The sequence below is a fragment of the Coregonus lavaretus genome, assembly GCF_964263955.1.
Source record: "Coregonus lavaretus genome assembly, chromosome: 8".
NCBI lineage: Eukaryota > Metazoa > Chordata > Actinopteri > Salmoniformes > Salmonidae > Coregonus > Coregonus lavaretus.
The window spans coordinates 12,718,699-12,743,223 of NC_139995.1; the positions used below are offsets into that span (position 1 = coordinate 12,718,699).

A 24,525-nucleotide genomic window follows, 5' to 3' on the forward strand; every position below is an offset into this window, starting at 1 on the left:
AGACCTTCTCCCTTACCTCACCTCACCTCGCTCATCAACTCATCCTTGACCGCTGGCCATGTCCCTTCCGTCTTCAAGAGAGCGAGAGTTGCACCCCTCCTCAAAAAACCTACACTCAATCCCTCCGATGTCAACAACTACAGACCAGTATCCCTTCTTTCTTTTCTCTCCAAAACTCTTGAGCGTGCCGTCTCTAGCCAACTCTCCTGCTATCTCTCTCAGAATGACCTTCTTGATCCAAACCAGTCAGGTTTCAAGACTGGTTATTCAACTGAGACTGCTCTTCTCTGTGTCACGGAGGCTCTCCGCACCGCTAAAGCTAACTCTCTCTCCTCTGCTCTTATCCTTCTAGACCTATTCACTGCCTTTGATACTGTGAACCATCAGATCCTCCTTCTCCACCCTCTCCGAGTTGGGCATCTCCGGCGCTGCTCACTCTTGGATTGCATCCTACCTGACAGGTCGCTCCTACCAGGTGGCGTGGCGAGAATCTGTCTCCGCACCACGTGCTCTCACCACTGGTGTCCCCCAGGGCTCAGTTCTAGGCCCTCTCCTATTCTCTCTATACACCAAGTCACTTGGCTCTGTCATATCCTCACATGGTCTCTCCTATCATTGCTACGCAGACGACACACAATTAATTTTCTCCTTTCCCCCTTCTGATAACCAGGTGGCGAATCGCATCTCTGCATGTCTGGCAGACATATCAGTGTGGATGTCGGATCACCACCTCAAGCTGAACCTCGGCAAGACGGAGCTGCTCTTCCTCCCTGGGAAGGACTGCCCGCTCCATGATCTCGCCATCACGGTTGACAACTCCATTGTGTCCTCCTCCCAGAGGGCAAAGAGCCTTGGCGTGACCCTGGACAACACCCTGTCGTTCTCTGCTAATATCAAAGCGGTGACCCGATCCTGCAGGTTCATGCTCTACAACATTCGCAGAGTACGACCCTACCTTACACAGAAAGCGGCACAGGTCCTAATCCAGGCACTTGTCATCTCCCGTCTGGATTACTGCAACTCGCTGTTGGCTGGGCTCCCTGCCTGTGCCATTAAACCCCTACAACTTATCCAGAACGCCGCAGCCCGTCTGGTGTTCGACCTTCCCAAGTTCTCTCATGTCACCCTGCTCCTCCGCACACTCCACTGGCTTCCAGTTGACGCTCGCATCTACTACAAGACCATGGTGCTTGCCTACGGAGCTGTGAGGGGAACGGCACCTCCTTACCTTCAGGCTCTGATCAGACCCTACACCCAAACGAGGGCACTACGTTCATCCACCTCTGGCCTGCTAGCTCCCCTACCTCTACAGAAGCACAATTTCCGCTCAGCCCAGTCAAAGCTATTTGCTTCTCTGGCACCCCAATGGTGGAACAAGCTCCCCCACGACACCAGGACAGCAGAGTCACTGACCACCTTCCGGAGACACTTGAAACCCTACCTCTTTAAGGAATACCTGGAATAGTATAAAGAAATCCTTCTACCCCCCCCTCCCCCACCCCCCCATAAAAAAAAGAAGAAAAAAAGTGGTTGTCCCACTTGCTATCATAAGTTGAATGCACCAATTTGTAAGTCGCTCTGGATAAGAGCGTTTGCTAAATGATGTAAATGTAAATGTAAATCTACTTCACTTGCTTTGGCAATGTTAACATACGTTTCCCATGCCAATAAAGCCCTTAAATTGAATTGAATTGAATTGAGAGAGAGCGAGAGAGAGAGAGTTTCCTCCTGAGAGACCTGAAAGAGGCAAGCTGGTCCTAGGGCTCAACAATATACAGCTATTTCCTTCCACTGTGAAATACACCATGACAAAACAGACTCTGCTGAACTGTGCACTACCATTTCTTCAAAAAATATGTCAGGCTTTACGGTAAACATGGGCCATCTCAGTGGGCTGCTGCTACTGGCTGATGGTGCCCTGTTTCTATGTCCTGGTATCAGGCAGAGATATTATCTAAAGTAGAGAGGCACTGGCCCTGGAATGACAGCTCTGTCCTAGACAGGCCAAGGGCAAGGAGACGACCTGAGAGCACCGCTAAACATCTACCACCAGCCAAGGAGAGCAACAGCATCATCTAATATGGTATTGACATGATGTATGAACCTCAACAGTAAAGTACTGAATAACCACTGGCTTTTGGCAAAGAAATCAAATTGACACCAAAAGCATATTCACTATTGAAATAGCTTAATAGGGCCACCACAAGACAATACTGGCCTACAAAGGCAAAACGCAGTAACTACGAATCTGTTGTAATGGCTAGGTATATCATCTGATTAATGTGGTATTTCATTTCCTGACATAAGAACAAGCCAGTTGATCAGAATATATAATGGAGTATCAGAAATTGCTGTCTGTCTAGACAGAAAAATACTTTGAAGTCATATTATGCAGTAAAACAAAACACGTAATTACTGCGTTTTGCCTCTGTAGGGCAGAATAGCTATAGCACCCCAGAGTGTGTGGGTAAACACTACCTACTGTCTGAGTACCCTTGGCTAAAAGACATCCAGTCAGGTCCCAACCCAGAAGACACGGGCCGGGAGTATTATGCAGATGTGAGCCACCTCTATTGTAATGTCAGCCGACCACAGTGCAGGCCACACACACACACACTCGAGCGTATCGCAGATAAAGGAATGCAAGCAAACACATTCTGTTTGATTTATCCAGTTAGGACGCGCCATGACTTTTCTGGACAGTTGATAAAAATATACATTTCCCCGGTGAAAAATGTGCTCACGGAGTTGGACAGGGCCCCTGAGCGTTGTGTTGGGCTCATCCTTCACGTAAAACAGGCCTATCTTTGATATCTTTAAAAGGTGATTCATCAGCCCGCCGCTCGCCTGATGTTTCGAGCACCCTTGGCTTTGCCCCTTTATGGAGCAAGACTGCACACCAAGTAGGGAAACAATGATATGAGTGGGCTCTATGGAGCATCCCTGTGTGAGACCATCCCTCACACACACAACGGACCCCCCCTTCACCCCCCTCGTTACACACACACACACATTATTCACGGTGCCACCAAAATTGATCTTTGCCTTCTGCCTAATATTAATCCAGTATTACAGTAGGCTAATAGATGCATGCACACACACACACACACACACACACACACACACACACGTCTGGTGTAATATATCATGGGGGGAATAAAAGCGATCCCTCATAAAAAATCAAATTGGGATGATAGAACTCAAGCTATTAATGGACAAGAACTTTGCAATAACCATTATCATCGTCATCATCGTCATAAAGATCTTTATGCCGTTCCTCTGATGAGTGGCCAGGAACCAGCTGCATGGTGGTGGTAATTGAACCTCAATTCCCCATACACTAGTAAAGGAGGTCCTTTTAACAAACACATACAGTACTCATTTATTTTTAACACACACAACACAGGGGTAGTCGTCTTTTTTTACACTGGCAGACGCAGGTTATTTTTTGGACTCCAAAAAAGCCTGCAGAAGTCAAAGAAGGCTAAAAATGTCACGCCCCACATCCTTCTCCTTAGCATCCATCTATCTCTCTCCTTCTCTCTCTCTTCCTCTCTCTCTCTCTATCTCTCTCTCTCTCTCTCTCTCCAAGGCTGTCTCCTCTCCTCTGGTCTGGCTCGGTGCTTAAAACCCTGAACTTCCAAACCTTTCATGCTGCAGATGAAAAACAAATCGCTGGAACTGGAACCACCTCACACATCTACAAAGACTTTGTAAAACAAGGTCTGGGCACTCTAAAGGAATGTATGTTTATCTCCAAGTTTTGGAGAGAGAAGAAGAAAAAGATTGACAGACACAAACACAATTTAAAAGTACACTTCCCAAAACATATGCTAATGCTATAGCTCAGAAAAACTGGATGAAGTTTCCTAAAACACCTGTGTTCTCAAAATGAGGATTTCTTAAATGGAATGTATTTACAAAAACACCCATAACCAACTGAAGTAATGCTGAATCTTATTAAAATAACATGTAGTAACACTAACAACCTAGTAATACCACAACTAATATACATGAATATGAGGTACATGAATTAAACTGTGTTCATAGTGGATCAAATGTTTGAAAACACAGTATTTCTGATTGAATTCCTGTCCTGCTCCCGAACCGCCTTGAACTGTGAAGAGGAAATCAAACCCAGAACGTCTCCTAAGAATCATGAATACGGAATGAGAGACTGGTGAAATCTAAACCCTCCTTCGCCCAAATACTTTTTCTAATTAAAGTGATGCAGTCAATAATAAACAAATGAAATATATTTTGTGAGCTTGGTGGTGAGGGAAGTGGAGTCTGGTGTGCTGACTGTTCTCATTAGCGTGTTGGTAAATGATAGTGCCCCTTCACTGGGCACACACTTTAGTGGAGGGGGAGGGAGGGGGATACTGGGGGGAGCAGGGGGCGGAAGACAGAGCGAATCAAATCAAGAGGAACGGTAGAAAAATAAATTATTTCAGCTGTCTTCTCCCTCAGAGTGAAAAACATAATTTTAAATCCCTTCTGCCTTTTTCCTCATACAGTCATTTCTTTTTACAAATCACTTTTGCTTTTCTTTCTCAGTCTCTCACTCCGTAAATATGACTTGATGTTGAGGAGGAGTGAGTTGATCTCCAGCACAGCGTGAGCTGAGTGACAGAGAGAGCATGTCTATTTCTGCCACAGGATGAGCCTACTGTGGGCTGTGCAGCCTGCACACCAGCACATAGACTTTTAGATGTCATTTTACTGTCTTTTACTATCCTTTTTAGCCTAAATGACTTGTACCATCTTTTCAATAACCTGTACTGTTATAATGTAAATTAATTACCCCATTACCCATATAAATAAATAGTGGTATTCCTCTAAAAGTTACAATAAGGTCCACTAATTGTATCTACTATATAGTTGATGTCCTTAGTATAGAGTGAATGACTATCTAGATCAGTTCTCCAAACCTTCATCCATTCTCTTCTTCTTTAGTTCTAATGGCTGAGTGTCTCTAAAAGAGAATACTTTTGTGGTAGTGTACCTGGGCAACGCCAGCAGACTATAGATCTCTCAGAATCCCTTATTGAATATGGCAGTGCTTCAGAGCCTGATTCATTCTACTGAAACCCCTCCGATACCAATCTCTCCCTCTGTTTTAAACCCTCTACTAATACCCCACAGATTTTCTCTCTATCTACTGTAGAGTATTTCCCCGAATTCTGTTCTGTGCCTCCTAGTCTCTGTGACTGTGTCTCTTGCTCTTTCTGTGTCTCCATGACATAGCATGTGTTCCATCATGTTTGCCTAAAGCCTTCCAGAGGGGTGTCCACGCCACAGCCACCTTGGCAGAGCAGGGGCTAATATTCAAAGACAGGGAACAAGTGCTTTTAGCTGGTGGTTTGGGCATTGATGTTGGTTGGCTTGTTTGTTCTCTCTCTTCTCTCTCTCTCTCTCTCTCTCTCTCTCTCTCTCTCTCTCTCTCTCTCTCTCTCTCTCTCTCTCGCTCTCTTTCTATCTCTCTCTCTCATTAGCTGGGAGAGAGAGAGGGAGATAGGGACAGCAGACTCCCTCCACAGGAGAGGAGGATTAATCCCTCCATTCAGTCCAACCACCAAAGCTTCACTTCACCCACTCTTTCATCTGCACAGACAATTAGTCACTGCTCCCCATTCTATTGTAATAGGCACATTGCTCACTGCTGATGTGTACAATAGAAAGGCAACAACACAGCCTGCCACTGGAAAGAAAGCTCTGCATGTGGGGGATTTAAACTTTATTCTGTTCTTAAATGCTCCGTTTTTTTCTTTATTATTCGGTTAATATGACGACAGCAATGTCAATATAGCAGTATGTGTGTCTAACCGGTTATCTCTTAAATGAAAGGCAACTAAAAATATGAATGTATTGTACTAATGTATTGTACAGATGTAGGATCTTAATTTGACCACTCTGTTGGAGGAGAACTTTCCTGCAATGCAGGACATTTAAAACTTGTAGTGTATTTTAGGTTTAAAAAGGCTTCTGAAGTTTGTAATTTTCACATTGAAATTTCAGACTTGATTTTCTCCTAAAAAAATTTCCATTAATAATAATCCACATTTCCTGTTGCTGCAGAATTATTTTCCTGCCGTAGTAAACTGCCTAAAATTAAGATCCTACATCTGTATAGCAGCTGTGTCTGCAAAACTTTTATATCTACAGCCCTGGTGCAATAACCATTAAATTATCTAGCTGTGAGACTTCTCTGAAACTAAAGACAGACCCAGGAGTTAAGTGCGTGATGGGATTCTTTTGGTGGCTTTTATTTAACTCTCATCTTCCTGTTTCTCTGTGATTCCCTGTGAGATTGTATTACCCTGAGCTCTTTCCCAGCAATTATTCAGCAAATCCCTCCCTGCCGTTTGTTCCCTCAACGTTTCTCCAACATTCACTAACCACGAGAATAAATCATTTTTTTCTCCACGATGCAACAGCACCACCCACATCAATTTATTCCTCTGTGGCTTTTTCTGTTGCGGTGTCCGTTCTGTAATAAGCATTGATAATTAGAAGAAAACTGTGTGAATGTTTGACCTAAGCTAATTAGAAAGTTTGCAGACTTGGCAGAAGGAATCAGCAATGGGATAATGAATCATAAAATGGTTCATTACTGCGCCCAGGGAACACTCTCAATCTCAATAAATGGACATGGGTCCAGGCAGACAAATCAAACCAGGACGCATACACTGCCTCATTTAGCTGCTAAAAAGAACACAATAAAAAAATACAACCATTTTTGCTCTAAACGGTTTCTATTATTAAAGTGTCTCTCTCCTCCTTCTACTTTTCTCCTTCTATCTTTCTCCCTCCCTCCCTCCCTCCCTCCCTCCCTCCCTCTCTCACCCTCTATTCCTCTCTATTCCTCTCTCTCTTACTCTTTCTCTTAGTCCATCTCCCCTGTGCCAAAAACTCTGTTGTTGCCGTATCATTACTATGCGTAACACACTTTTGTAAAACCTCCTTGTCATGTAACAACCACCTTCCTCCTCCCAACCCTCAGATATAACAGAAAACCAATCATATTACCAACGTTTCCTAGTTCGACCCCATTCTCTTAGATGTTCATTATCAAAGCACTACAATAACAACCCCTTCAACTACACAGAGGACGAGTGTTCATAATAAAGCCTATTCAATTTCTGTCATCCACAAAGCATAACACAGAACACTAAACTCATCCATACCATAGTCCACTAGCACTTCCTACGATAGACACATAATACCACACAATACTCCAGCCCCTGTGTAGATAGTACCCTGTTCATATTCTGTCCTAGATCAACAGTTCCAGGCTTTTGTTCTCTAATGCTGACCCTCTCCCTCTCCTCTGGCTGCTCTGCTCTGTTCTCCCTGGGTTGGCCAAACAGCCTCTCCTGCTCACTCACAATGCTGCTGCTCCACTGCTCCTAAAGCTCCTCCAATAATCCCAGACCTCTCTAGACCCACAGGCAAACATTCCAACCACACCAGCTTCCCGTCAGCTCTCCTAGGCAGCTCTGATGTTCCTGCCTCCTTTGGTATTGAGCATGTCCCTGCCCTATCCTCTCCAGAGTTCTCCAAGCCCCGGGACCCTAGAGGTAGAAATGTCCCAGGAGGATAATAGTCTATTTTCTTCCGTCTCCACATGAAAATCAGGTTTTAACTTCCGATCCCTGGGGCCGTATGTATCAAGTTCCTCGGAGTAGGAGTGCTGATCGAGGATCAGGTCCCCCCGTCTATGCAATCTCATTCATTGCGATCAAAAAGGCAAAACTGATCCTAGAAATGTATGCTTGATACATACTGTATGGGCCCTGAGCATTTGCTCGACTTATTCCTAATAACATGATTTTATATAACCTAAAACCACTGGTTATATTATTTTGTGCTACTGCTAACTCAATGTCCAAATATGTGGATAGAATGTATTATATATTTGTTACTGACACAAGCTACACTACTGAATGATGTACAGAGTAGAGTGTGGGTACGATCAGCTTCCGTATACGAGTACTGCATTTTATGAGCTACTCAACTAAGAAAAAATAACAGCACTCTAACAACATGCTCATAACAGAGCTGGTGCCAAAACTAGAGTAGCTGGGCCAATCTGTCCACTGCAGACTACGCACAGGGAGTTGATTTGCCCACAACAACAGTAAACATTTCCGGCAACGCAAAACTCTTAAAGGCCCAGTGCAGTCAAAAACATGATTTTCCTGTGTTTTATATATATTTTTCATATTATGAGGTTGGAATAATACAATTATGATAATGCCCTTTCAGTGTAAGAGCTGTTTGAAAAGGCCGCCTGAAATTTCAGCCTGTTGTGGCGGGATGGAGTTTTTGCCTGCCTGGTGACATCACCAGATGGTAAATTAGTTAATAGACCAATAAGAAAGAGAGTTCCAAACCTCTCGCCCATAACAGCTAGTTTTCAGTTTTCCCCTTCCCTAGCAAAATCTTGCTTGAGAAATTGCTCTTTGCTAAGAAGCTATTTTTGTTTCTTTTTGACCATTTTAATTTAAAACAATCAGAGTAAGGTACTTAATTGTTACCCAGAAATGATTTGATATTGACAAAAGAATGGCTGTATTGGACCTTTAAAAATGAACATCCTCCCAGAGTACTCCATTCTAGTACTATGTTTCTATAATCCCCTGCAGGCTCAATCAGAAAGCCTTTATTCCTATACAAACCCAGTGAAGACATATCATTGAGAGAATCCAGGGCCAGCACAAAATGTCTGCAGGAACAACAGGCAGGACTGATTGCTCTATAGTTGTTCGTCCATGCTCTTTGACCCCTCTTCCTGGATAAGGACAGGCTAACTCTGACAAGATTGGCCCAGAGAGGCTGCTGGGAAAGCTTATTATAGACCTGTTGGCTGGCCTCCATACCTCTGAAATAATGAGGGTTCATCTGACGAAGAGGAAGACTGCAAACAAAACGGGTGGAAATGGTGGTCTATCTGTCAGTAGATAATTTGTGAATTATTTGAGATACAGCCAGATAGAGAGAGTGAACACATCTAAATCCAACAGATTAGAACAGGATAACAGAGATAATAGAGAGAATAGAGAGAATAGAGAGAACAGAGAGAATAAAGGGCGACTGTGAGATTACAACCCCAGCAGATACAGTACGTGTTCACTTTCTTCCATTTTTGGAGTCCCAAAGACGGTGTTATGCCCAGTAGGGCAGGGTGTCCAGGAGTAGGGGAATCAATCCATGTCCACGCAACCACATACACACAGCTACTGTGGGGAACACTGCTGCCATGTCCTATTATGTTACAGTAAGCAAGTGTTGGCTGATACATAGAGGGGCAGGGTATCGTGCTCAGCTAACAACCTTAGAAGGAGAAAAGTCTAAGGAGTAGAGAAATAGGGGGTGTCATCTTCATCCGTTCAAGACTGGCTCAGGTCTGTAGAAGAACTATGAGGGAGATATCCTCCCAAACAGATAAGCAAGACACGCAAGACCCTGTCAGAAACAAGATGAGGCATCTCAAAGGTGTATCATGTCAGAACATGTCTAATACAAAACTTTGTATGTAACCTAGCAAAAAGGTTCAGATCATATGCTGTTAGTGTATTTGTGTGTGTGTGTGTGTGTGTGTGTGTGTGTGAGTATGCATGTGTAGATGTAGATGTAGCTTGGTACTTACAGCCCTTGTAGATGTCTGTAGGGATCTGGACGGCACTGTAAGAGTAGTTTACTTTGTTTTTAAAGTTGGGATCGTCCACAAACTCCAGCTTCATGGAGTAGGGGTTCTCCATCAGGTTCTCTTCCCCATCTTCATCCTCCGTCTGCATAGAGAGATACACAGAGAGAGAAACACCCTGTTAATGAGATAAGTACAGTACAGAAGGAAACAGACGGCCAGACAGACAGACTAACACAAACAGCTATCCGCCCTGCACAGCCACAAACAAACATGAATGCACTCACACAGGTCTGAATGCACAAGTGCATGCATGCACACACACATACACTTTTGGATTAATCAACAAAAACAGCAATTACACCGCCTTTTAAGCAGGGTTTGGATTTGCCTTCTATTCTTTGCCTCGTCACAAAGCAACAGCGGGTATCAAAGCGGACACAAAACTGTGAGAATCAATTAGCGTCCAAGATGGCTATCACAGACACATTAAGGTGGCACACAAATTAACCCTGACAATAACTAACAACCAACACTTCTTAATCACAGCTTTCTCTGCCACCCACACGAGCAGGCACCATCTCCACTACGCCCATGCAGTGTTTGGTTAGGAAGCCAGCTGGAGCTGCCTTGTGTTTTGTTAGACATTCACTACAACAGAATGCCTATTAGAGGTATGTGGTTGCCATGGTGACATGATGTGCATAGGCAGAGAGCTGCTGTACATTTTGTAAATATTTGTAATAATTTAGTGTTTTTATAGCATTTTCCCTTACAAACTTTTTGTTTTATGAATGAACTATTAGCTTATTATCATAGTCTAAATAGTTTGAATCCAGCATGTTTTCAAGACTGAAGTTGCCGGTTCGTTTTTGGCTAGCTAGTTAGCTAATGTTAGCTGGCTAGCAGGCAATGTTTTGATTCGATTATGCGAACTATCTGGACGTTGAGGATGGAGAGAAGCCTGAATACAGAGGTATACAGAGATGACAGGTGACCATGACCTTATGGAGAACTAAGTTATAAGGCTACTCCTGAATTACTATTGAAGTGTAGTGTGCTTTCTGGCGCCTTGTGACTGCCTTAGCATCACCCAAGTGGGTGCTGCATTTCGGTAGCAGTGAAGAGTAGCGAGCTAGCTAGTCTAGTGACTAGTACGAAACTCTAACTTAACCTGACTGAGTCCTACTACGAAGCCACAGACAGTGTGGAAGGCGAAACACTGTGATGACAACCTCCCTCTGCTAACCTCACTCAAGCCATGAAGTTTCTCAACCTCAACTGACAGTCGATCAACTCATGATGATTAATTGTGTTGTTTTAAACTTGCTTGTATTTTGGTTGTTTTTGCTTTACAGCGCTTTGAGATGTATTCATGTAATGAATAGCGCTATATAAGTTGAATTAATTATTATTATTATTATTATTATTATTATTATTATTATTATTCTGGAGTCTACCCACCACTAGCACACAACACAGATCTACAGTGCATTCGGAAAGTATTCAGACCCCTTGACTTTTTCCACATTTTGTTACTTTACAGCCTTATTTGTCAAGGTTGCTATGGTAGGTGTGGTGTGGAATCAGGCGCAGGAGGCAGAAGTAAAGTCCAACAAAAATACTTTAGTAGAATCACAAAGAATCCACAACCAGCCCGGAGGCGAGAAAAGCGCGCACAGGCGTAAATACAAACGGGCGCAGTAAACAAGTGCGTAATCTACTCCAAAACAACAAACGAGGAGGAAAGCACAAAAATAGCGCACCAAAAATACATGTAGCGCAGCAACACGACATAGAACAATTACACACAACACCTGACTAACAACAAGGAAACTAAATAGGGTGCTAATGAGACATAACACAAAACAGGTGTGACAAACAGACAAAACCAATCAAACAAGAAACATAGAGCGGTAGCAGCTAGTACTCCGGAGACGACGACCGCCGAAACCTGCCCGAACAAGGAGGAGGGGCCGCCTCGGCCGAAACCGTGACATTATTCTAAAATTGATTAAATACATTTTCTTCCTCATCAATCTACACACAATACCCCATAATGACAAAGCAAAAAAAGGTTTTTAGACATTTCTGCAAATTTATATAACATAAGTATTCAGACCCTTTGCTATGAGACTCGAAATTGAGCTCAGGTGCATCCTGTTTCCATTGATCATCCTTGAGATTGTCACGAATTCAGCCGAGGCTGCCCCTCCTCCTTGCTCAGGCAGGTTTCGGCATTCGTCGTCACCGGCTTACTAGCCACTACCACTCCATTTATCATCACTCCATTTGTCTTGTCTTGTCTTGTCAATCACACACACCTGGTACTCATTCCCTCATTAGTCTGTGTATAAGTGTCCCTCTGCCCCCTTGTCCTTTGTGAGTGATTGTTAATTGTGAGAGTGTGTAGCTCGGTTAAGCTACTCTTTCCTTGTATGTAGCCAAGGTGGATTTTTCCATTGTGCTAGTTTAGTTTTGACGCTTGCTGCGCTTTATTCATGTACACTGAATAAACTCTGGATTTCGGTGTTTTACCTCCTGCGCCTGACTCCGTCATTCACACCTCATCACAGAGATGTTTCTACAACTTGATTGGAGTCCACCTGTGGTAAATTCAATTGATTGGACATGATTTAGAAAGGCACACACCTGTCTATATAAGGTCCCACAGTTGACAGTGCATGTCAATGCAAAAACCATGCCATGTCGTCGGAGGAAGTGTCCATAGAGCTTCGAGACAGGATTGTGCCGAGGCACAGATCTGGGGAAGGGTAAAAAAAATGATGCTGCATTGAAGGTCCCCAACATGATGAAGGCCTCCATCATTCTTAAATGGAAGAAGTTTGGAACCACCTAGACTCTTCCTGGAGCTGGCCGCCCGGCCAAACTGAGCAATCGGGGGAGAAGGGCCTTGGTCAGGGAGGTGACCAAGAAGGCACCTAAAGACTCTCAGACCATTAGAAACAAGATTTTCTGGTCTGAAGAAACCAAGATTGAACTCTTTGGCCTGAATTTCACGCGTCACGTCTGGAGGGAACCTGGCACCATCCCTACAGTGAAGCATGGTGGTGGCAGCATCATGCTGTGGGGATGTTTTTCAGCGGCAGGGACTGGGAGACTAGTCAGAATCGAGGGAAAGATGTACAGAGCAAAGTACAGAGAGATCCTTGATGAAAATCTGCTCCAGAGCGCTCAGGACCTCAGACTGGGGTGAAGGTTCACCTTCCAACAGGACAACGACCCTAAACACACAGCCAAGACAGCGCAGGAGTGGCTTTGGGACAAGTCTCTGAATGTCCTTGAGTGGCCCAGACAGAGCCCGGACTTGAACCCGATCGAACATCTCTGGAGAGACCTGAAAATAGATTTGCAGCGACGCTCCCCATCCAACCTGACAGAGCTTGAGAGGATCTGCAGAGAAGAATGGGAGAAACTCCCCAAATACAGGTGTGTCACACCCAAGAAGACTCAAGGCTGTAATCGCTGCCAAAGGTGCTTCAACAAAGTACTGAGTAAAGGGTCTGAATACTTATGTACTTATTTACTTAAATACTTATTTTTTTAGGCAACAATTTCTAAAAACCCGTTTTTGCTTTGTCATTATGGGATATTATGTGTAGTTTGATGAGGAGAAGAAAAAAACAATTTAATCCATTTTAGAATAAGGCTGTAACGTAACAAAATGTGGAAAAAGTCAAGGGGTCTGAAAACTTTCCGAATGCACTGTATAGAGCTAGAATGTGTTTACTGAGAGGAAGTCTTGTTCTGGGTGGCAGTTCTGTCTGTTTAGTGGCCCAGTACATTACATTCACAAAGTGACAAATGTCAAACTTTTCCCATTAATGTTACATTTAGGATTCAATCTTGATTAGCTATCGACAGATGACAAGCCTTGCTTTTTCAAGAGCCAATCGTGAAAATAAATAGGAGTTATATCTAAACACATCCTCTGGCAGAGCTTTTTCATTTATCTTTGCCTCCAAATCCTAAGGGAGCTCACTAAGACTTTGCAAGGTGCATACTGACAGAATATAGCACATAGCTAGTACCACAAATTATATAGTGTAGGCCTACATATCTACTGTACAATATACAACATACTGTATATATGCATTGCATACCATAAGGAAAGGGAAGCAAAAATATACACAAATCTAAATCTACACACAAAATATATATACGGTTGCATACTTTATTATAAGCAGTGTTGGGGGTAACTTGTTAAAAAGTGTTACGAATGTGTTACAAATTAAAGAGTTACAGTAATAATATTAATTTTTGCTGTAACAAGTAATATAACGGAGTACTGTTCAAATTTGAGTACAAATATTACAGTTACTGTAAGAAAGGTTGTTGTTACTTAGTTACTTTTGTTATCATTCTCTTCCTATTATAGATATTGATCCAAATAAATATTTGTGATGATGATTATTACTCCCTCTGTTGGCGCCTAAATATCCCCCCACACCAGATTCTAATAGTTTTCGTCCTGAGTTTGAGGTCCTCTCACCAAGTTCCTGTTTTTACGCATGCTTTAGTGAGGAAGATGAAAAATGCCAGAAGTGTCTTAAACATTGAGTTTCTTAGCGTGGAAGTACTCCCATTTCTTTGATTTGGTAGGAGGACAAAATTACAAGAATATAACTGTAAAATGTAAACTGTGCCCAGGTGAGAAACACCTCTCCACTGCTAGAAACACCACCTCCAATCTCTTGAAGAACTTGCAAAAGCAACACGCCAAGACAAAACTCGTAGCGAAAGATCCCCGAGGCCTGACTACTGCTGCTGAAGACGACTGTAGGCATACCTCCTCCAAACAACCAAGGCTTGATTTTAATAGCTCAGGAAAACAGGCTGTAACCCAGGGAGAGCTGAACAAGCTTGTAGTAGAGGAAATGCTGCCCTTATCCACTGGTGTTTAGGCCTATATAACGTAACATTGACATTGTTGACATTGAGTGAGGACGCGCAACATTTTGGGGTGTAATGCAAAAGTAATATAACGAGTAGTGTAACTAATTACTTTTCCCAGGGATAATAAGTAATTTGTTACGGTTGAAAGAAGTAACGAGTAATAGGTAATATATTACTTTTTTTGAGTAACGACCCCAACACTGATTAGAAGTGTAATAAAAGACAGCTCTAAAACAAAGGTGACATGCATACATACTGTCACGGATTCTGCCGAGACTGCTCCTCCTCCTGGTTCGGGCAGGCTTCGGCGTTCGCCGTCCCCGGAGTACTAGCTGCCACCGCTCTATGTTTCGTAGTGTGATTGCTTTTGTCTGTCTTTTACACCTGTGTCCATTTGTGTGTTGATTACTTGTCTTATAAGTTCCTTGTTTTGCAGTAGTCTGATTGTGTGTTGTTATTTTCTGCCTGTAGTGCAGAGCTGCGTCTGCACTCTGTCTTTGTTTGGGATTATTGTGTACGCGTGTTTGCGTAATTGCCTCGCCTCCGTCTGTTTTTGAGGTCGTGTTTTGTTTGTTGCTCTTTGGACTATTAAAGTATTTTGGACGTATCCTCTGTGTCCTGCGCCTGACTCCTCCACCACATCCACATCTGAACTACTGACAGAACAACACACCCAAAACTATGGAGTCAGCAGGAACAGCGGCGGCACCCGAATCCCTGGAAGACCGGATCAGCTACCAAGACACCATGATCCGGCAACTTGGGGCCGCCATGGACGAGGTGTCCAACACTCTGCGCCGGTTGGTGACTCGAGAGGTGCCCACGCACTCTTACACCATCCCATCACCAACGGCCAGTCCTCCTCTCTCAGCACCGGAACCCAGTGGCATTCGGCTCTCGCTCCCGAGGGCATATGACGGTTCTGCAGCCGGGTGTCAGGGATTCCTCCTGCAGGTGGAACTCTACCTGGATACCATACACCCGGCGCCCTCGGGATACGAGAGCGTCTCCGCCCTCATCTCCTGTCTATCCGGCAAGGCGTTGGAGTGGGCCAACGCCGAATGGAGGGGAATAGACGCCGCTACCATCACCTACGCGGAGTTCTCCCGCCGCTTCAGGGCTGTCTTCGATCATCCACCTGAGGGGAAAGCGGCGGGAGAGCGTCTGTTCCACCTCCGTCAGGGGAAGAGGAGCGCACAGGAGTTCGCACTGGAGTTCCGGACGCTAGCGGCGGATGCGGGGTGGAATGAGAGGGCCCTCATCGACCACTACCGGTGTAGCCTACGAGAGGACTTTCGTCGTGAGCTGGCCTGCAGGGACACCAGCCTGTCGTTCGACCAGTTGGTGGACATTTCCATCCGTCTAGACACCCTGCTGGCTACCCGCGGACGTCCCGAGTGGGGGTCGTCCATTCCACCCTCCAGCACCTCCGAGCCGATTCCCATGGAGCTCGGGGGTGCTGGCGCTAGAGAGAGGAGGAGAGAGAACCCGAGGGGGGCCATCCCCTGCACCAACTGTGGTCGTGGAGGACACACCGCGGCCAGGTGCTGGGGAGGGTCTCCTGGGAGAGGGGACAACAGGTCACGCACTGGGGAGTCATTTCAGGTGAGTAGGCGCCCCACTTACCCAGAGCTTTCTGTTGGTCACATGAGTATTCCTGTGAGATTTCCACAGGTGGCACCTCATTCCCAGCATAAGGCGCTAGTAGATTCAGGCGCAGCTGGGAACTTTATTGATCGGGCATTTTGTTGTAGGTTAGGAATTCCCCTTCGGCCGGTAGAAGCTCCATTTCCTGTCCACGCATTAGACAGCCGGCCGTTGGGGTCGGGCCTGATCAGGGAGGTCACAGCACCACTGACGATGACGACGCAGGGGGGTCATGAGGAGATCATTCAGTTTTATCTGATTGACTCTCCTGCGTACCCGGTGGTGTTGGGGCTTCCCTGGTTAAGCACCCATGATCCTACCATTGCGTGGCAACAGAGGGCTCTTATGGAGTGGTCTGCCCAGTGTGTAGGGAGATGTCTAGGTGTTTCCGTAGGGGCGACCTCGGTAGAGTCCGAACCAAGTGCCCGCACTGCGCATTCCCCCTGAGTATGAGGACTTAGCACTTGTGTTCAGCAAATCGAGGGCAACACGGCTACCTCCTCATAGACAGGGGGACTGTGCGATAAATCTCCAAACAGGAGCGGCTCTTCCACGGAGTCGTGTGTATCCCCTGTCTCAAGAGGAGACAGCGGCTATGGAGACTTACATAGCCGAGTCCATGGCACAGGGATACATACGGTCCTCCACTTCCCCGGTTTCCTCGAGTTTCTTCTTTGTGAAGAAGAAGGACGGGGGATTGCGCCCGTGTATTGATTACTGTAGTCTCAATCAGATCACAGTTAAGTACAGTTACCCACTTCCACTGATTGCGACTATGACGGAATCGTTACGCGGAGCGCAGTTCTTCACAAAGTTGGACCTCAGGAGCGCGTACAATCTGGTGCGCATTAGGGAGGGGGATGAATGGAAAACAGCATTTAGCACGACCTCGGGTCATTACGAGTATCTCGTCATGCCATACGAGTTAATGAATGCTCCTTCAGTCTTCCAATCCTTTGTTGACGAGATTTTCCGGGACATGCATGGGCAGGGTGTAGTAGTGTACATCGACGACATCCTAGTGTACTCTTCTACACGAGCCAAGCATGTAGCCCTGGTGCGCCGAGTGTTGAGAAGACTGTTGGAGCATGACTTGTATGTCAAGGCAGAGAAATGCCTGTTCTTCCAGGAGTCCGTCTCCTTTTTGGGTTATCGGTTGTCCGCGTCTGGTGTGGAGATAGAGGTAGACCGTGTATTGGCCGTGCGTAATTGGCAAACTCCAACCACTGTAAAAGAGGTGCAGCAGTTCTTGGGTTTTGCTAATTACTACCGGAGGTTTATTCGGGGTTTTGGACAAGTTGCAGCTCCCATTACGACCCTGCTAAAGGGGGGTCCGGTTCGTTTGCAGTGGTCGGCTGAGGCGGGCAGGGCATTTGTCAAACTGAAGAACCTGTTCACCTCGGCCCCGGTGCTGGCGCATCCGGATCCCTCTTTACCATTCCAAGTAGAGGAAGACGCATCCGAGACCGGTATTGGGGCAGTCCTGTCACAACGGTCCGGCACGCCACCTAAACTCCGCCCCTGTGCGTTCTACTCCAAGAAGCTCAGCTTGGCGGAGCGCAACTATGACGTTGGGGACAGGGAACTGTTAGCCGTAGTCCAGGCCCTAAAGGTGTGGAGGCATTGGCTTGAGGGGGCTCAACACCCTTTCCTCATTCTGACTGATCACCGTAACCTGGAGTACATCCGGGCAGCTAGGAGATTGAACCCTCGTCAGGCTAGGTTGAACATGTTCCTAACCCGGTTTGTTTTTAAGATCACATACATCCCAGGGTCCCAGAATGGTAAGGCAGACGCCCTGTCCCGGTGGTATGACACAGAGGAGAGGTCCAACGAGCCTACTTCCATACTGCCGGAGTCTTGTTTGGTGGCTCCGGTGGTATGGGAGGTCGATGCCGAAATCGAGCGGGCACTGCGTACCGACCCTACTCCCCCCGAGTGTCCTGTGGGGCGGACGTACGTTCCGCTCGAGGTTCGTGATCGTCTTATTTATTGGGCTCATACATCACCCTCCTCTGGACATCCAGGTATTGGCCGGACCGTGCACTGTCTTAGCATGAAATACTGGTGGCCAACGTTAGCTAAGGATGTGAGGGTTTATGTCTCCTCCTGCTCGGTGTGTGCCCAGTGTAAGGCGCCTAGACATTTGCCCAGGGGTAAGTTACATCCCCTGCCCGTTCCACAACGACCATGGTCCCACCTATCGGTGGATTTTGTAACCGACCTACCCCCCTCCCAGGGGAATACCACCATTTTGGTCGTTGTGGATCGGTTTTCCAAGGCCTGTCGTCTACTTCCAATGCCGGGTCTCCCTACTGCCCTACAAACCGCTGAGGCCCTATTTACCCATGTGTTCCGGCACTATGGGGTCCCCGAGGATATTGTGTCACCTCCAGAGTTTGGGGGGCGTTCATGGAACGATTGGGGGTCTCGGTAAGCCTTACCTCGGGGTACCACCCAGAGAGCAATGGGCAGGTGGAACGTGTCAACCAGGATGTGGGTAGGTTTTTGAGGTCCTATTGCCGGGACCGGCTGGAGGAGTGGTCTAGGTTCATCCCCTGGGCAGAGATGGCCCAGAACTCTCTCCGCCACTCCTCCACCAATTTAACACCTTTCCAGTGTGTTTTAGGTTATCAGCCGGTCCTGGCACCATGGCACGAGAGCCAGATCGAGGCCCCTGCGGTGGACGAGTGGATTCGGCGCTCGGAGGAGACGTGGGACGCTGCCCATGTCCATCTGCAGCGTGCCATCCGTCAACAAAAGGCGAGCGCCGATCGCCACCGCAGTGAGGGACCGGTGTACGCACCAGGAGATCGAGTCTGGCTCTCGACTCGAAACCTGCCCCTCCGCCTGCCCTGCCGGAAGCTGGGTCGGCGGTTTGTGGGGCCCTTCAAAGTCCTGAGAAGATTGAACGAGGTGTGTTACAGGTTTCAACTGCCTATAGAGTACAAAAATATTAACCCCTCGTTCCATGTGTCTCTTCTCAGGCCGGTGGTAGCTGGCCCACTCCAAGAAGATGAGATAGGAGAGACCCCTCCACCCCCTTTGGACATCGAGGGGGCCCCGGCGTACAGGGTCCGGACCATCTTGGACTCGAGGCGCCGGATGAGTGGTCTCCAGTATCTCGTGGAGTGGGAGGGGTACGGTCCGGAGGAACGGTGCTGGGTGCCCAGGAGGGACATCCTCGATCCATCCCTCCTGACTGAGTTCCACCGTGGGCATCCCACGCGCCCGGGTCCGCGTCCTCCTGGCCGTCCCCGAGGCCGGGGTCGGCGCACGGCTGGAGCCGCGCGTCAAGGGGGGGGGGGGGGTACTGTCACGGATTCTGCCGAGACTGCTCCTCCTCCTGGTTCGGGCAGGCTTCGGCGTTCGCCGTCCCCGGAGTACTAGCTGCCACCGCTCTATGTTTCGTAGTGTGATTGCTTTTGTCTGTCTTTTACACCTGTGTCCATTTGTGTGTTGATTACTTGTCTTATAAGTTCCTTGTTTTGCAGTAGTCTGATTGTGTGTTGTTATTTTCTGCCTGTCGTGCAGAGCTGCGTGTCTGCACTCTGTCTTTGTTTGGGATTATTGTGTACGCGTGTTTGCGTAATTGCCTCGCCTCCGTCTGTTTTCGAGGTCGTGTTTTGTTTGTTGCTCTTTGGACTATTAAAGTATTTTGGACGTATCCTCTGTGTCCTGCGCCTGACTCCTCCACCACATCCACATCGGAACTACTGACACATACACCAAAACACAAAATATCTATACAAACGTACTGTTATAAAAACTCCCATTCACACAAGGCTACACTCACAGGTTATGGTCCTTGTGTCGACTCCTTCTATCTTTGTTAGTTTTGACTGTAATAACCCTACAATTACATTTGGCCCACCACTTTTTCAATGTATATCTCATAAACTGTCTCCTATTCCTCAACTCATCTATTCATTCTGTCAAAACCTTCCCATTCAGCAAAAATTTTTCATAATTGTTCTGTCACTTTTTTTCCTGCCAATCTTCTCCAACTGCATTACAATGTTAAACTGCCCCACACAACAATGACCCCATTACACAAGAACAGTGACTTGATAAGATGTGCAACGCTAATGTTGCTGGTGACAGTGTAAAAGTGGATGGTGTGGAAGTGACAGTGAAGATAATTGGTTGAAATATTACAGCAAAGACAATGAAGGCGTTCATGATAATGCTTATTCATTTGAATCAGCAAGGGTGAGAGTGTTACAGTTTGATGCTGGTCTAGCAAAGAGGATCACTTGATTACTGATGCAGTTTCTTCAAACGTGAGGATATTGTGTTGAGGGCAGTTTGTTAGCATGGGTGAAGAGGTAGGACATGCTGGTTCATCGGTGAGGATGATTGGGTTAGAGGTGCTGGTTTATCAGTTACAGAGGAAGTGGGTTAGGAATGCTGGAAGCATTAGTTATAATAAAGGTATTTGGGTTAGAGGGGTGGATTAAAATACATGTAATTGGATTAGAAATGCTATTGCATTAGTTACAGTGAAGGTGATTGGCTTAGAGAAGCCAGGTTATCATAACGGAGAAGGTGATTTACTTATAGATGCTAGTTTATCAATAACGGAGAAGGTGATTGGCTTCAGAAGCCCCTCATGCATCAGCAGCGCACTGTGGAGTCCCGTCCCTGTGTTTGTTTATCTCACAGCCTCTTTTTCCAAAGAGTCCAATCATAATTAACCAAGGCAGCTTCTAATTAGGAGCTAAATAAATCCACACAGGAAAGACTGATTGGTTAATTTTCTTCAGCCACCCACCACCTGTTTTGCTCGATTCATTACCCAATTTATTAATTTTATCTCCCCATTCTCAAGGTTTAATTAAAGGTTGAAGAGGCCAGGAATGACATTTTGAAGACTCTTTCATTTACACTTTTACCCATCTAGGGCTCACCCATGATCATAAGCATCTCTCGCTCCTGACCCGGCTCATCCCTTTCATATTGTGTGTGTATGCGCGTGTGTGTGCATGTGTGTTGGTCAATCGCACAGTACAGATTGTGGATCATTTCTGAACCTAAAGCCAAATAATAGGGCTTCAAACTGAGCTTTGACAGTGTAATATGGTGCAGTGTATGATAAAGCAAAGAAAATCAAAACACAAAATGAGTCTGTGTTTCAAATGCAATGTGAAGCTAGAATAATAGTTTTTCCAGCTAGGTGGCCAACGTCTCTGCTTCTTGCCCTCCACCAAAACGCTACCTTAACATCATTTACAATTTATATGTATTTCACTACCGACCAAATAGCAGTATCAAATGAAAGTGAGATAATGCAGAGACCATTGCAATTTCACCCAGAGTGAGCTTTGTCTGTTCTCTGCTGAAGCGTAAGTAATAATATTCTATTGGGGGGCCTGATCTTATCTCTTTCAGTTGGGTAGTTCTTGCAGAGGAATTTTCCCCCAACAATGGCTGATAAAAAATAAAACTCTAAAATCAATATCATATTATTCTACTGACAGCCAATGAGGTGTAGCTGGGACAGGCCAAGACATCATGCCTATAACCTTTCATGTTTCTGTGTGTGTCTGTGTGTGTATTAAAGTCATAGTAAAATAAATGTATAATGGGACCCTGCCAATGAAAACAGTTAATTGTCAAAGTGCCAGGGCTAGAGTTGGGGTGAGGATAAGGCCAAGACTAGGAGGCTAGACCCCAAGATAGTCTTAACATGGGGTGTTATTAATCCCAGTACTAAGTAATCCCCTCCAGTGCCTCTACACATACTACTGTGGAATATTACCATCAATGAGAATGGCCGCTATGTGCTGTTTCTATGCCTGGACACAGACAATCAGAGATGGAGGACCCAGACAGAGTCCCCTTTTGGGCAGGAACTCAACTATGGACAGTGCCTATACCTACACAAGGGCACTGTGCGATTCGGGTGCCGCAAAGGCCATTCATTTAAAGTTGTGAGAGATATGGAGTCCAGAGCATCTGGCCCAACAAGCTAATTAGACATTGTAATGATGGAGTGTTTATACTGGAGGGGTGAAGGGAGCTCATTACAACCCCTGTTAGTAGTAGGGAGAGAAAGGGGGGATCGGATGGGCAGACAAGGGGAGAGGAGGGATGGAGCAGACAGGGCAGAGGAGGTGAAGGTAGAGGGTGGGTACAGGAGTAGAGCACAGGTACAGCAGTAGAGCACGGGAACAGGAGTAGAGCACGGTCACAGGAGTAGAGCACGGGTACAGCAGTAGAGCACGGGAACAGGAGTAGAGCACGGGTACAGCAGTAGAGCACGGGAACAGGAGTAGAGCACGGGTACAGGAGTAGAGCACGGGTACAGCAGTAGAGCACGGGAACAGGAGTAGAGCACGGGTACAGGAGTAGAGCACGGGTACAGGAGTAGAGCACGGGTACAGGAGTAGAGCACAGGTACAGGAGTAGAGCACTGGTACAGGAGTAGAGGGTGGGTACAGGAGTAGAGCACGGGTACAGGAGTAGAACACGGGTACAGGAGTAGAGCACGGGTACAGGAGTAGAGCACGGGTACAGGAGTAGAGCACGGGTACAGCAGTAGAGCACGGGTACAGGAGTAGAGCATGGGTACAGGAGTAGAGCACAGGTACAGCAGTAGAGCGCGGGAACAGGAGTAGAGCACGGGTACAGGAGTAGAGCACAGGTACAGGAGTAGAGCACGGGTACAGGAGTAGAGCACGGGTACAGGAGTAGAGCGCGGGTACAGGAGTAGAGCACGGGTACAGGAGTAGAGCACGGGTACAGGAGTAGAGCACGGGTACAGGAGTAGAGCACGGGTACAGGAGTAGAGCACTGGAACAGGAGTAGAGCACAGGTACAGGAGTAGAGCACTGGTACAGGAGAAGAGCACAGGTACAGGAGTAGAGCACAGGTACAGGAGTAGAGCACAGGTACAGGAGTAGAGCACGGGTACAGGAGTAGAGCACGGATACAGGAGTAGAGCACAGGTACAGCAGTAGAGCACAGGAACAGGAGTAGAGCACTGGTACAGGAGTAGAGGGCGGGTACAGGAGTAGAGCACGGGTACAGGAGTAGAGCACGGGTACAGGAGTAGAGCACTGGAACAGGAGTAGAGCACTGGTACAGGAGTAGAGGGCGGGTACAGGAGTAGAGCACTGGAACAGGAGTAGAGCACAGGTACAGGAGTAGAGGGCGGGTACAGGAGTAGAGCACTGGAACAGGAGTAGAGCACAGGTACAGGAGTAGAGGGCGGGTACAGGAGTAGAGCATGGGTACAGGAGTAGAGCACAGGTACAGGAGTAGAGCACAGGTACAGGAGTAGAGCACTGGAACAGGAGTAGAGCACAGGTACAGGAGTAGAGGGCGGGTACAGGAGTAGAGCATGGGTACAGGAGTAGAGCACAGGTACAGGAGTAGAGCACTGGAACAGGAGTAGAGCACAGGTACAGGAGTAGAGCATGGGTACAGGAGTAGAGCACGGGTACAGGAGTAGAGCACAGGTACAGGAGTAGAGCACTGGTACAGGAGTAGAGGGCGGGTACAGGAGTAGAGCACAGGTACAGGAGCAGAGCACTGGTACAGGAGTAGAGGGTGGGTACAGGAGTAGAGCACGGAACAGGAGTAGAGCACATGTACAGGAGTAGAGCACTGGTACAGGAGTAGAGGGTGGGTACAGGAGTAGAGCACGGAACAGGAGTAGGGGTCAGTTGGAGGGAGTAGACACTGTGGATCAGTGATAGGAGAGTGGGTGGTGATACTGTAGAGGGAGGAGATAGAGGTGGAGGAATAGCAGGGGAAAAGGGGAGGGGTGGGTGAGAGGAGGGAAAAGAGGGAGGAAGCAGTGGGTGAGGGCAAGGGATAGAGGGGTGGTTGAGAAGAAAGTAAACACTCCTCCAAAAGGTCCCTCCCTTACCTCTTCATAACCTCAACTCAACCACCATGGAAAGTTAGAAGAGGTCTCTGGACATAATGGAGGTGTCTTTTTTCAAAGAACCAAAGGGGACAGTAGTATCTCTTTTGAACTACCCATGCTGGCGTGGGGGGGATTGACCTCAGGATGACCTCTAGCAGTGTGCTGGGGTAGGCTGGAGGTGGCGAGGGTCATGGGGTGTGTCAGGGGCTCGGCCTCAGCAGCAACCATGTTAATGATGACCGATGTCCTCCAATTAGACGTGCTCACAGGCCCTAAAGCGCTGTGTCATTAATCACAGGAGGGTCGCCTTGCACACCGAGAAAATCATGCCGTGATTTATAGCATAGCTAGCTCCTCTGTCTGTCTGTCCCCACATTTCTCTCTGTCTCCATCTCTCTCTACTCTCTCTACTCTCTCTACTCTCTCTCTCTCTCTC

At 46.7% G+C, this 24,525-nt stretch overlaps 1 protein-coding gene across 1 annotated transcript in view; it reads right to left on the bottom strand.

Moving 5' to 3' along the window:
• LOC311133430 (voltage-dependent calcium channel subunit alpha-2/delta-2-like) overlaps positions 1 to 24,317 on the bottom strand; it is a gene marked incomplete at its 5' end in the record, with an annotated part of 89,692 nt that extends 65,375 nt beyond the window's left edge. The window contains 3 exons of the mRNA XM_084166922.1: positions 9,653 to 9,794; positions 22,351 to 23,933; positions 24,203 to 24,317. Of these exons, the coding sequence (XP_084023048.1) occupies positions 9,653 to 9,794; positions 22,351 to 23,933; positions 24,203 to 24,317 (1,840 nt within the window). The remainder of the gene's footprint in view (positions 1 to 9,652; positions 9,795 to 22,350; positions 23,934 to 24,202) is intronic.
• Between the last annotated feature and the right edge of the window lie 208 nt (positions 24,318 to 24,525).